Source organism: Hyperolius riggenbachi, chromosome 1, assembly GCF_040937935.1.
Source record: "Hyperolius riggenbachi isolate aHypRig1 chromosome 1, aHypRig1.pri, whole genome shotgun sequence".
NCBI classification, from domain to species: Eukaryota; Metazoa; Chordata; class Amphibia; order Anura; family Hyperoliidae; genus Hyperolius; species Hyperolius riggenbachi.
The window spans coordinates 405,385,585-405,398,219 of record NC_090646.1 but is presented as its reverse complement, the minus strand read 5'-3'; the positions used below and the strand labels follow the sequence as shown (position 1 = coordinate 405,398,219).

The window sequence follows — 12,635 nt, the reverse complement described above, 5'->3', positions numbered from 1 at the left end:
GAGGATTAGGGTATTCCAAAATGGGGTGGTGGTTTGTCTTAAAAAACCAGTTAGCTGCATCCTTCAAATCCTAGTAGCTGATGATGCCTTGTAGTTTCTGCTTAAAAAATGCTGTTCATTGTATGAATAAACAACTTTGCAGGCAGGCAAGACCACTGGGATTCTAATTTTTTTGAACCTGCGGGCTGCATCTCTTGATATGCCAACCACTCTAAGCCACTGTCTGTTAAATTCACACAAGCACACCTCATTCTGCTTTATGATATACAAATCCTATTTAAAGGACAACTATAACTGGGGGGATATGGAGGCCATAGACCATACATTTATTTGATCCTGACCTTGCGATCCATGCTGGGTGACCTTACACAGGCCTATTCCTGATGCCTCGTGACGCCACCTTTGGCACCTACGTGCCCCCCTGATCCCGGTGCATTGTAATCTCACCTGCTCTAGCTGTGCTGACTCCTAGTCTCGTCTGCTGCTTCGCATGCACTTTCGAGACGGTATATTAGGGAAACAAAATTGCTCAACACTCAGTCCGACAGGACAAACCCTATAGGTATATAGACAGTTAGTTACTCATCAATAAAAACTATATAGTTGATTAGTAGGTGTACACACTTCAGTGACACCTGTTCAAGGTGCCATAAAACGATATGTATAAATCGTATAGATGGCCGTGGAGGTCTTTGCTTATCCCCCACCTCTGTGTAGAACACAGTGTGGTGTAGCTATTCCACTAAAAACGGCAGGCTGTGCCCTGACGCTTGGTTTGTACGGGTCCTTTGCATCAGCAGCATAGACCTAGTACTATTGGCACTACTGCTGTCTGTGTATTCAAGGTGACATTTTTTAGTGGAATAGCTACACCACACTGTGTTCTACACAGAGGTGTGGGATAAGCAAAGACCTCCATGGCCATCTATACGATTTATACATATCGTTTTATGGCACCTTGAACAGGTGTCACCTACTAATCAACTATATAGTTTTTATTGATGAGTAACTATCTGTGTCTATATACCTATAGGGTTTGTCCTGTCGTCTGCTGCTTCCCCTGAGCACTGCCATCACATGCAGCTGCCACATTAGCGCATATAGCATCTTTGGTCATCACAATATGGCACTCTGTTACCGTGGCACACCTGCATGCTTCTTGTGGCACCAATTCTCATGCCATTTGATAGTTATTGAATTAGATGGTCTATCGGGCCACATCACTAGATGTATGGCCGGCTTTACTGTCCCAAATCCGTTGAGGAAAAGTTTTTTTTAAAACAAAAATACCCACGGCTGAACTTGTCTAAGTGGGTCCGGGTATTGTTTTCTCGATTTGGTAGGGTTGATATGTTAAATATTAATGTGCAGAATATTATGCCTCTCTTCAACCCTACTTTTCCAATAGATAAAGCGAACCTTCCTCAACATTATATGGGGTAGGAAACTACCTAGAGGGAAGCTAACCTTTTACTACATGCAAAAATGGAAACAGGAGGATTTAGTGTCCCAAATGTCTCAAGAGAAGTCACTCCTTTTGAGTTCCTTCGCTTAATTGATGACCTATCCAGAGGGACAATCTCTACAATGTATTCCCCTTTGAATGGAGCAGCAAGTCAGGTAGTGATTTAAAGGACACCTGAACTGAGAACATGGAGGTTGACATATTTTATTTCCTTTTAAACATTTTAAATTACCTTTCTATGTTGCGGTACCTTCAATACTTTAAGCCATAGACCCTGAGCAAGCGTGCAGTCCAGGTGTCTGACTGAAGTCTGACTGGATTAGCCACATGCTTGTTTCAGGTCTGTGATTGACATGCAGATCTGCAGGACTGCCAGGCAACTGTTGATGTTTAAAAGGGAAATAAATATGGCAGACTCCATATCTTTCAGTTCAGGGATAATTTTAAGTCAAGTGGGAGGCAGATCTTACAAAATTATTTCTAGTGATGAGAAAAGATCTTATTATTCGTGCTTAAGACTTCACTTGCTTCAAAAACTCAGGCCTCTACAAGTTAGTCACTGGAAAGTTTTATACACCAGATAAACCTGAGGGTGCTTTCACACTGATACGCTGTGGTAGCAGTGCGATTTGGAACAATTGTACCACACTGCAGCCGAAAAGTCGCACCATGCATTATAGATGCGGTCCGGTATCTTCCGGGGCAGTTAATGGATTACTGCATAAGTCGCTGGCTCATTGTATGTGGGGAGATGAGTGGCCTGCATGTTGTAGCCATTTGCCATATCCCAGATGATCATTTTGGGTAGCCGCATAGTGTTAAGAGGACGATACAGGAGTTTATGGAGCCAGAGGTGCACTTTGTTTTTACGTTGGACACTTAAAGGCAAAATTAGTGAAAATACCACTTCTACTACATTTGTGCTTAACAAAATAAATGAATATGCTACAAAGCATAAAAGGTACACTGCAGTTTCTTTTATTAGTGCAACAGTTTCTTGCAGGTGTTTTACACTTGCTTAACCTCTTAGCTGCAAGCTGCCGCATTAAAATGTCCTGCTGGAGCCACTGGCTCCATGATGTTTTAATACGTCATCTGGACACCTGCTGCTTGTACCTGTCTGGGCAGGGAGATCCCTGATTGGAGAAGGGGAGTAGGTGTTCCCCCCCCCCCCCCCCCCCAACCAATGGCAATGTGAACCGTTCCTGGTAAACCAGGAGAGTGTTTGCATCATCATCTAGTGGCAACAAAGTAAAATTACACATACCATGCATTTCTAATAGTAAAAAAATATCACTTCCATTTCCAAAGGCCCCCCCCCCCACACACACACGCAGTGTGTGTGTGTGTGTGTGTGTGTGTGTGTGTGTGTGTGTGTGTATAAAATAATAATAATAATAATTTGAAAAAAATACAAAGATAGTTTGCCTTAGGGACTCAGCTTTTTATTAATATGCATGTCATTATGGTATATTACTGTTGTTTTACTACGTAAGGGCTTGTATTTATTGACTGGACACAAAGAATAAACTTTTTACCTATACTTCCAAATAAAATATTGTTGCCAAACATTGTGATAGGGACATAATTTAAGTTTTGTAGTAACCGGGGCAAATGGGTTAATAAGATATGTGGATCTTGCTTATGTTAGCATGTTTTATTTTATATTTATAATAGCTGAAAACTGAGAAGAAATCTTTTTTCCCACTGTTTTCTTATTATTCCAGTTAAAATCTAGAATAAAATAATTCTTAGCAAAATGTGCTACCCAAAGAAAGCCCGATTGGTGGTGAGAAAAAAAAAAGGTATAGATCATTTTGTTGTGATAAGTAGCAATAACGTTATTGAGTTAAGGGGGAAATTGCTCAGGTCCGTTGGGGTAAAAAACGCTTGGGGGTGGAGTGGTGAATGTAAAGGTAGGGCTACGTTACTGTTCATGTACCACTGACCTTTTTTTTTTTTCCTCTTTTGTAGTTTCCGCTTTACTAAATCACAAATGCCAAGAATGTGACCTCCCCAGGCCCTCTTCCTGATCTGTTGTCTAGTCATTAAGAGGGATGTTAGTTGAAGAGGCCGATTCATCAGGAGTATAGATATATCTAGTATAGATAGTCAAATACTAATAAATCCATTTAATCACTATTTATACACGATTTCTCAAAATCTACTTGTCAGCTTAAAGAGACTCCTATACATGTTTTAATGTGGTGTGTCTTACTGCAGCCTTTCCTAGTTGCACAGTGGCTGTATTATCTCTGTTATATAATCTAATCTTCTTTCCTCTGATGGCTGTGTTGGCTTTGTCGGGCTCAGGCACTCAGGCTGGAATGTGCTGCACTGCTTGTGATAGGATAGAAGCTATACACACCCTCTCCGTGCCCCTGCAGGCTCTGTGTGAGTCACAGACTGAGCTCCTCTCAGCCTATCATATGCTGTTAGAAGCCATGTGTTTTGTTTGTAAACACTGCCTAAAACTGGCAATAACAAGCCAGGATCACAGCAGGGAGTGGCAGAAACAGCACAGAGGGGCCCAGGAGAACATAATGAATAGAATGATATGCTTTTTATTGTAAGAATTTTAGAGTACAGATTCTCTTTAAAGTGAACACCAGGTGAAAATAAACTGATGAGATAAAAATGTCTTTATCCTCCTACTACTAAAATTACTTTTAGATATCCCATGGTTTTATTTTATATTTAAACATATACAAAGTAGATGGAATGTTTGGTTGTCTCTGCTCAAGACAACCCATTAAGTGTCCCTAAATGAAAATAAATGACTATTGACCTTTCTGCTCTCAAAAGTTTCATTCAGCCAGGAAAACTTGTATGGCTGTAATTAGCTTATCAGTAGGGTTTGCTGTATTCCCAAAATGGCACCGACTAGACAATAGCTGTCACTTCCACGCCTACAAGTTAACTCTTTGAGGCAACAAAATAAAACAAGTAAAACCGCCTGATTATCAATATGTTTTGCACTGCACATACACGTTTATCTCATACTGTCACGTCACCTCAACTACACTTTAAATACTCAGTTAAAGGGACTCCAAGGAGTGCCCAAATTTAAAAGAATACACTTACCTGGGGCTTCTTCCAGCTCAGGGTAGGCGGTGAGGTCCCGCGGCATCCTCCTGGCTCGTCTCCTTCAGCCTCCGCCGGCCCCCTGTTTTCGGCGACACCCCGGCCTGGTGTCGGCCGGCTCTTCCTGATTAATGACTTAATGTGTCATCACGCCGGCCGCTTCACGTCATCACGGTGGCCAGCGTGACAGGTCTGTGCTTGCCAGGACGATGCCGCGGGACCTCGCCGCCTACCCTGAGCTGGAAGAAGCCCCAGGTAAGTGTATTCTTTTAAATTTGGGCACTCCTCTGAGTCCCTTTAAGACTGCTGGTTAAGTCTAGTTGTTTTTCTTTCTTTTTTTTTCCCCAACTTTTTCTTAAAGAGAACCTGTACTGAGTAAAAATATTTAAAATAAACACATGAGGTAACTTCAAATGAACATTACATAGCTACCTTACCATCAGTTCCTCTCAGAAGCTCACCATTTTCTTCTGACAATAATCCCTTCCAGTTCTGACAATATTTTGTCAGATCTGAAATATATCAGTTGCTGTCAGTAAAATATCAGTTGCTGCCAGTTATAGCTGAGAGGAAAACAGATGTACCAGGTTATGTCCATGTTTCCCTATGGCTCAAGTGGGCGATGTTACAGCTTAACTGTATGCTGACCAGAAAGCTGTTATGGGTAATGGCCATTATCAAAATGGAGGACGGAAAATTCCCTTGATCACAGTGAACAAACAGGACGCGGGACAGGAGAAAGACACTGAGGAGTAGACTACATGGAAGGTAAGTATGACTTGTGTCTGCTTATTTTGACTTTTAATCTTCACTTCAGGTTTTCTGATGTATCGAGCCGTCATATAGTGCAATTAATTTGTACTTGATTAGATTTTTTTTTATGTGTCTAACAAATTCCCAATACTGTACTTCCATATTGAATATCTTTCTGCTGTAAAAAAAAATTCAGTATAATTGCCCGCTGCCATTTCTACAGAGTTCCACTACACAGTAGCGGAACTTCATTGTAGATATTTTATTTTCAGTAGCCGGTAATTGTGACATTTAGCACGACACCTATGTTAGTGCCCAATATTCCCAGCACCTCCAGTTCCCAAATTTGTTGCTTCGCAGGTGACACCCTTCTCATAACAGTTATCACTAATTCAAGTCTGACATAGAAACTGAAAGAACAGTACTTTGCCCATAGTACCACATGAAACCCTTCATTAACCAGCAAAGACATTTTTCTTTCCTCTTTTCCTGTAACTTTTCAGATACTGCACGCCAAGATACTTAGATTATGAAGACCTAGAGCGTAAATACTGGAAGAATTTAACTTTTGTGGCACCAATATATGGAGCAGATGTCAATGGAAGCTTGTATGATGAAGTAAGTGGAAGCTGTGCTGTACATTGGTTTGTTATTCAATATTTAAAATTGGAATAAAAATGGAAAGAATTACAAGCTGAGAGAGATGACTTAGGCAGGGGACAAAGTCTCTAAGAGGCATACAACTTATATGGCTTAAAAAAATAAAGACAAACCTTTTCACCTCCCCCAGCACGAGTATCTATGTCCCTGCATTTACACAAATATAAACAAATACAAACACTTGGTTCTGTTTCTATTTTTAGAACACACTAACACTATCGCCATCTTGTGGCCAAAAAGTAAAACCACATCCAAATACCCTATTATACACCTTCCCATAGAAAAATTAAAATACTTTCTCATTATTTTCTAAAAACCCTTCGAGGTGAAATGGTTCATCTTTTTCTAATCTAACAGTTTCTTTTATATGCAAGCAATAGTGAGGCTTTTTTTGCAATACAGTATTGGTCTTTCAAAGCAGAACTATATTCCGAAACAGAAAGCATGCCAGATTTGCAGCAAAGTCCTAGTAGTGACAATGTTTAATGACCTTTTGAACTTGAGACCTTTTTATAAATGTCTACTTAGACCGAGTTGCACTTTAAATTTTCTGAACGTAAAAGTTGTTAAATTGAGCGCTTGTTGCATGTAAGTGAAAGGCATCTGCAGTGTAATGCCCAATTTCAGAAACAGACAAAATAATTTGATATAATTGCATTGTTAATGAGGATGGCCATTTGAACAAATTTATAGAATATCTTATTACAATTGCATTTGAAAACCGCTGAATCCACAACCCATCTAATAACCGACTGTTCTGTAAGGGAAACTTGCTGGCTGAGCAAAGCGGCATGACCAGATGAGTAGCCAGTGTGAAGAAGCAGTGGGGAGATTATGCGAAACATTGACCTCAGAAAGCTGAATCTGATTGGTCATTCTTAGAAATTATTCATCTGCACTTATCTGGGCACTGTCTGTGCTAATATTACAATTTTAAAGTAAGAAACACATCTTCAGTACGTAGTAAGTATACTGGTACTTTGTGTGGACCTTTAACCAGTGAAGTGATGTGTGAAAAACATATTTATATTTTAACTCCTGGGGCCATATGCAATTTACTTTTTCTCCTAGGTGATATTTTTAAACGTGTCAATCAGGGCCGGGACAAAGTCCACCATCAACAGAGGCTGAGCTGCCCAAATGCCCCCCAATCACCCCCCCCCCCCCCTCTGGAGCTCCTGGAGTACAAGCAGAACCAGGAAGAGAGCCGTGTCCCACTGGTAGTCACCTACAACCCACACCTGGAAATCTTAAAGGGAAGGTTCAAGCAAAATATAAAAATGAGTTTCACTTAACCTGGGGCGTCTACCAGCCCCCTGCAGCCATTCTGTGCCCTCGTAGTCGCTCACTGCTGCTCCAGTCCCCCGCTGGCAGCTTGCCGAACTCGGAGGTCGGCGGACCGCATTGCGTACATTTTTACGCATTCCCGCTTGTGCAGGAACATTAACACATACATTTTTACGCATTACTGGTTCAATGTGTAAAAATTTACGCATTGAACCAGTAATGCGTAAAAATGTATGTGTTCATGTTACTGCACTAGCGGGAATGCGTAAAAATGTACGCAATGCGGCCGCTGACCTCTGAGGTCGGCAAGCTGCCAGCAGGGGACTGGAGCAGCAGTGAGTGACTACAAGGGCACAGGATGGCTGCATGGGGCTGGTAGAAGCCCCAGGTAAGTGAAACTCATTTTTTTATTTTGCTTGAACCTTCCCTTTAAGAAAGATTGCAAAAGAACTTCATCCTGTTCTACACAAGGATCAGAGACTGCAAAAGATATTCCCTGAACCTCCCCTCCTAGCGTTCTGATAGCCACCCAATCTTAAGCAGATGATAGTGAGGAGTGCCTTAACTAGGCCAGAACAGAATGGAACATTCCCCTGCCGAGGGAAAAGGTGTGGGACCTGTGAACACATCCATTCCACTGACAGGATACGAATACCAGGTATACAACAGGACTACAAAGTACAAGGCACCTTTTCCTGCGACTCATCTAATGCGGTAGACCTGATCATGTGTGAAAAATGCCCCAAAGGAATTTATGTGGGAGAAACAAGTCAACCACTGCGTGATCGCATGACACACCACAGATCCACTATTAACCTTCCTGGCGGTATGCCGCGCAGGAGGATTTCTCAGGCCCTGCTGGGTCGGTTTACTCACTTTTTTTTTTTTTTTCAAACACGCAGCTAGCACTTTGCTAGCTGCGTGTGCATTCCGATCACCACTGCTCTGCGCTCAATCGCTGCTGTTCGCCTCGCCCTAGGCTTGCTACATGATTTTAAAATTTTTTTTTTTTTTTTAAATAGTGCTGCGCTGCCCCCTGGCGGTTTTTAATAGACCGCCAGGGAGGTTAACAGCAGAAAAAAGGATACTACAAAATATACTGATCTCCCGATACCAACACACTTTTGTTTACCTGGACACAGTTTAAGCGATTTTCGCGTCACTGTATTAATGGGTGGCTTCAAATCGGGAAACATGAGACTAACACAAGAAACAAAGTTTATACATTGGTTCAAAACTGTAGAAGATGGTTTAAACAAGGACTTTAACTTCTTGTGCTGGTACGATGGGTTTTAAATGCCACAATTCTTTTAATTTTTCTATCTTTTCATTCATATTTGTGCCATATGCTGTGTAAGATGGTGTTCACTGTCACTATTCATTTTATTTGCTTTCATGTGCTGGCTTTAAATGCCACAATTCTCTTAAGCTTAGAATTAATGGTGCATGTAACCAGCCCTGTTACAATTTGAACTCGGAATTTAAGATGTCTCCCCATCACCAGAGTCTGCTTCATGTCATGTTGAGGGAACTGTTGATCTTATGAATTTAGCCAGGATGCCTGGGAAAGCCTCCTCAGTAACAGTTGAGGCATCTAATTACATTTGTTTGCTAAAGAATGTTTCTCCTCTGTATGTCGGTGTATATAAGCTGTGTTTTTCAGTTCTGGTCAGGAACCAGTCCGACGAAGGCTTTTTATAAGCAGAAAGCTCACTGTTTATCCATCTCTAAGTTAGTCAATAAATGGTATCATCCTGATTCAAAACTCCTTACTTTTACTCATGGCTAACACGGTACAACACTCTACCACTTTAAAAGTGAAACATTGATGGGATGCTTTTAAAGAGGGAGATATTTGAGGGAAGGACAGATAGGGTAGAAAGGCAGAGGGGTAGAAAATTCAGAGACAGGAAAGGGGGGGGGGGGGGGTTAAGGGGTGATGCAGCATGAGAAGGGAGGAATGGAGAGTGATAGGTAAAGGGGGAGAGAGGCATGGATATGGGTGACAGAAGCCAGCATCATCACAGACCTGACACATAGCTCATAGTCACTTCCCCTGTGTGCTCTCCTTTCACCCAGGAAGCCCAGTTCTGACATAAAACACTGCAGTTATCTAACAACCCCCACACAATCATGCAACAGCTTCATATTTCCAGGAAGGAGAGAGAGGGCTCCCAGCTGGACACTTACTCCAGAGGGGGTGAGAGTATCCTGCACACACACGTAGCAGCAGCATTAGGGAAACTGATCCAGCTGCAGGAACAGGCAGTGTGTGCTGGACCTGAGCAGAATCTCTGCATGATTTGCTCTGACTTCTCTCCCTTCCTCACCCCCCCCCCTTTCCCAGCACAGCTACCTGTCCTGTGGAGTCCTAAACTCTCATTCTTAAACTTTCCGGGTCCAAGTCCTCTCATCTCTAGTGCTCAGCCCCGCCCCTCAGTGTTACAGAGGAGAGAAGGAGGAGGGGAGGAGCGCTTGCTCTGTATGCACTTACGCAGGGGAGACCGGGGGACAACGCAGCAGCAGGCAGCTGATTACCCCACCGACACCCGCCCCAGCTCTCCTGCCTGAGCTGCCTCCACCAAGGTAAAGTAAGCGCAGCATAAACACAGTGGAGGTGGTGGGTGGCAAGCCAGGCACAACACAGCCCTGCTCATTGCGCCCCCCCCCCCGACTGCAGTGAGCTCCGCCCGAGGCTCCAGCCTCGTGAGCCTCTGTGTCGGCACGGCCCTGGTGTCAATAAAATGTATTTTAAACCACCAGAAAGCAAGAGAATACTCAAATACATTTGATAGTACCGTACTAACTACTTTTTGGCACTTTTTTTTAGTTGAAAAGTGCTGGAAAGAGATTTTAAATTGAAGATGAAAAATTATCTCCTAGGAGAAAACTCAGGTGAAAAAGGGAATTGCATATGGCCCCTGGTTTGGAAATTGAAGCTCAGGAATTCCCTCCAACCCGCCCCCCTCCCTTTTTTTGTAATGAGTGGCATTTATTAATCAGTGAGAAGGACATGACTGGAGCAAGGGTGTTCCAGAGCACTGACTTTGGTACTATTTTTTGTTTGGTTTCCCATGGTGGTCTGAAGAATGCCAAGTACAATGCTCTGCAGGTTTCTACTTTTACATTCTATTGTTTTTGTTGTTGTCATTTTCATTTTTTCATAACGTTCATGGTGTACTTTAGATTCAGTATTCCTGGTAAGGATAAACATGATAACCAGATGCCTAATCATTGTATTGAATGACCACACAGGACTGTGACATGATCAGTTAATGACCTCTTATTTTTTTCTGCCCTGCTGAACTTAAATATTCACATCAGGCTTTCCTAATCTTACAACTCAAATCTGAGACGAACAAGTGTGCCTTCAACTGTGGCGTGAAGGCTGGCTTAATGGCCAAAGTGTGTGTGCGTGCGTGCGTGCGTGCGTGCGTTTTACATCACATGACAAGTGAAAGCACCCAAATGATCTATGTTAATGGTTTACATGCCTTGACGTTTTTGCCTGATAAATAATATACTCTGGTTAATTGGATGTTAAGGGTAATTGTCCATACCTATGAATTGTTTGCTTGTAACTACAGTTGTCGAAATTTAAAATGTCAGCGAGTTTCTGGGGAGTCACCTGCCCATTTCAGGCATCGGTAAAGCAAAAGAACTGTCAAAAGATTTGAAAGAGGTTTTTCAGCTTTATAAAACAGTAAAAGGATATGAAGAGATATCCAAGGAGTTAAGCAATAAGCGAACAGAGGCGCAAGCAGCATATAAGTGGATAAAACCTTTAAAATTTGCTTGGAGGAAGTGGTGGACTTGCCTCCATAAAGCAGACACTAAAGACTGTCTAAAGATAAATACGTACATTTATTGTAAAGTACCCCTAGGATGCAACGCGTTTCGCAGGCTAGGCCCGCTTCATCAGGCAATATGGTGGGGACAAAACTGTAGACAGGAGACAACAAACATTGCTATAAAAATTGCTACAAAGATTTCTGCAGTAGATCTTATACAAAATATACGTAACCAGATATTGGGGTGGATACTGTGTCATGGTAATGGTGCTAAATGTTACTTGGGCCGTTAGTGGGCACACAAACACTAAAGCGTTGGTGCAAAGAAAAAATAGGAATATCAGGAGCTGAATTAAACATGAAAGGTAAAAGTATAGGGCAATGTGTAAAAATTGAAAAATAATACGAGTTATTAAAAAGATATTAATAATAATATAAATACAAACAGTAATGATAGTAATAGGGTGGTTAGTGCCATGCCAAATGGGGTATACTTATAATATTGAAAACAAGTGTCCACTATCCCCTATTTAGTACAGTAGTTTTTGAGAAAACCAGAAACTAAAATTAGGTAAGCTGTACAGTGGGTAGGGAAAAAAAAAAATATATACGTATGAATGTATGTCGCCAGCTGTGTAACTATAGTTGGTGCATCGAAAAAGGCGCACTACGTGAGGTCGTGACGGCGCATGCGTCAGCCTGGTCCAATGGGAGTAGGTAGGCGTGTGGCAGCACGTGATGCGACGAATACGGCGCATCGCGGGGAAATGCGCATGCGCCTGTCACGTCACACCACGTGGGGTGAGATGACGTCGGCACTGCAGGAGAATACAGTGGAGAGGCATGCTTGAATAGCGCAGGCACACTGGGAATCTGTGGTAATGGGCGGCCATGTTCCTAATGGGCCAGGAATGTGGTCAAAGAGACGTAAAAATGGCCTAATTTGATCAATGAATAGATAAAGTACATAGTGGAAACATAAATTGGAATTTGCCTATTTTGTAATATTTGTTAAGAAAAAGGAGGATGACAGTACAAATGGCATGGTTTGTATGGTGAATGGGTATTTTGCTGCCAGCAAGTGGTGTGAAGTGACCGGCGCATGTGTATTTCCCCACGATGCGCCATATTCGTCACATCACGTGCTACCATACGCTCACCGACTCCCATTGGACCAGGCTGACAAGCGCAGTCGTGACCTCACGTAGTGCGCCTTTTTTGGCGCACCAACTATAGTACAAGGCTGCCTGCAACTACCCATTCACCCTGCCCACCCAACTAACCCTGCCCACCTAAGCCTTCCTGCTCTTTTGATTGGCCCCACTCACTTTCACATTATTGGAGCAATGAGACACAGCGCAAAATCAAAGAGTGGTGTGCAGCTACAAGGTGGAGGCGAGTCCCAAGCCCCAAAAGTAAAAAATAAAAGCAACAATGTACCTAAGCGCACTAATGGACAGTGGATGGCTATTCCTGCAGGTGCAGTGATGTCTCAACAAGACAGGTCAGCCGATATAGTGAGCATAAGGAGCAATACAGTACCTCTTCCAGCCGTGTGTGTGGTGGATGGTACCTCTTTTTGTGCATAAATCTTG

General features: G+C 42.4%; 1 protein-coding gene across 5 annotated transcripts in view; it reads left to right on the top strand.

The window, feature by feature from the left end:
- Nucleotides 1-12,635, top strand: part of KDM4C (lysine demethylase 4C) — a 490,901-nt gene that overhangs the window by 83,066 nt on the left and 395,200 nt on the right. For all 5 annotated transcript variants that reach the window (XR_011020736.1, XM_068235361.1, XM_068235390.1 and 2 more), the window contains exon 4: nucleotides 5,806-5,920. Coding sequence is in view for 4 of the 5 variants with exons in the window: in XM_068235361.1 (XP_068091462.1) it covers nucleotides 5,806-5,920 (115 nt within the window). In the remaining variant the exon portion in view is untranslated. The remainder of the gene's footprint in view (nucleotides 1-5,805; nucleotides 5,921-12,635) is intronic.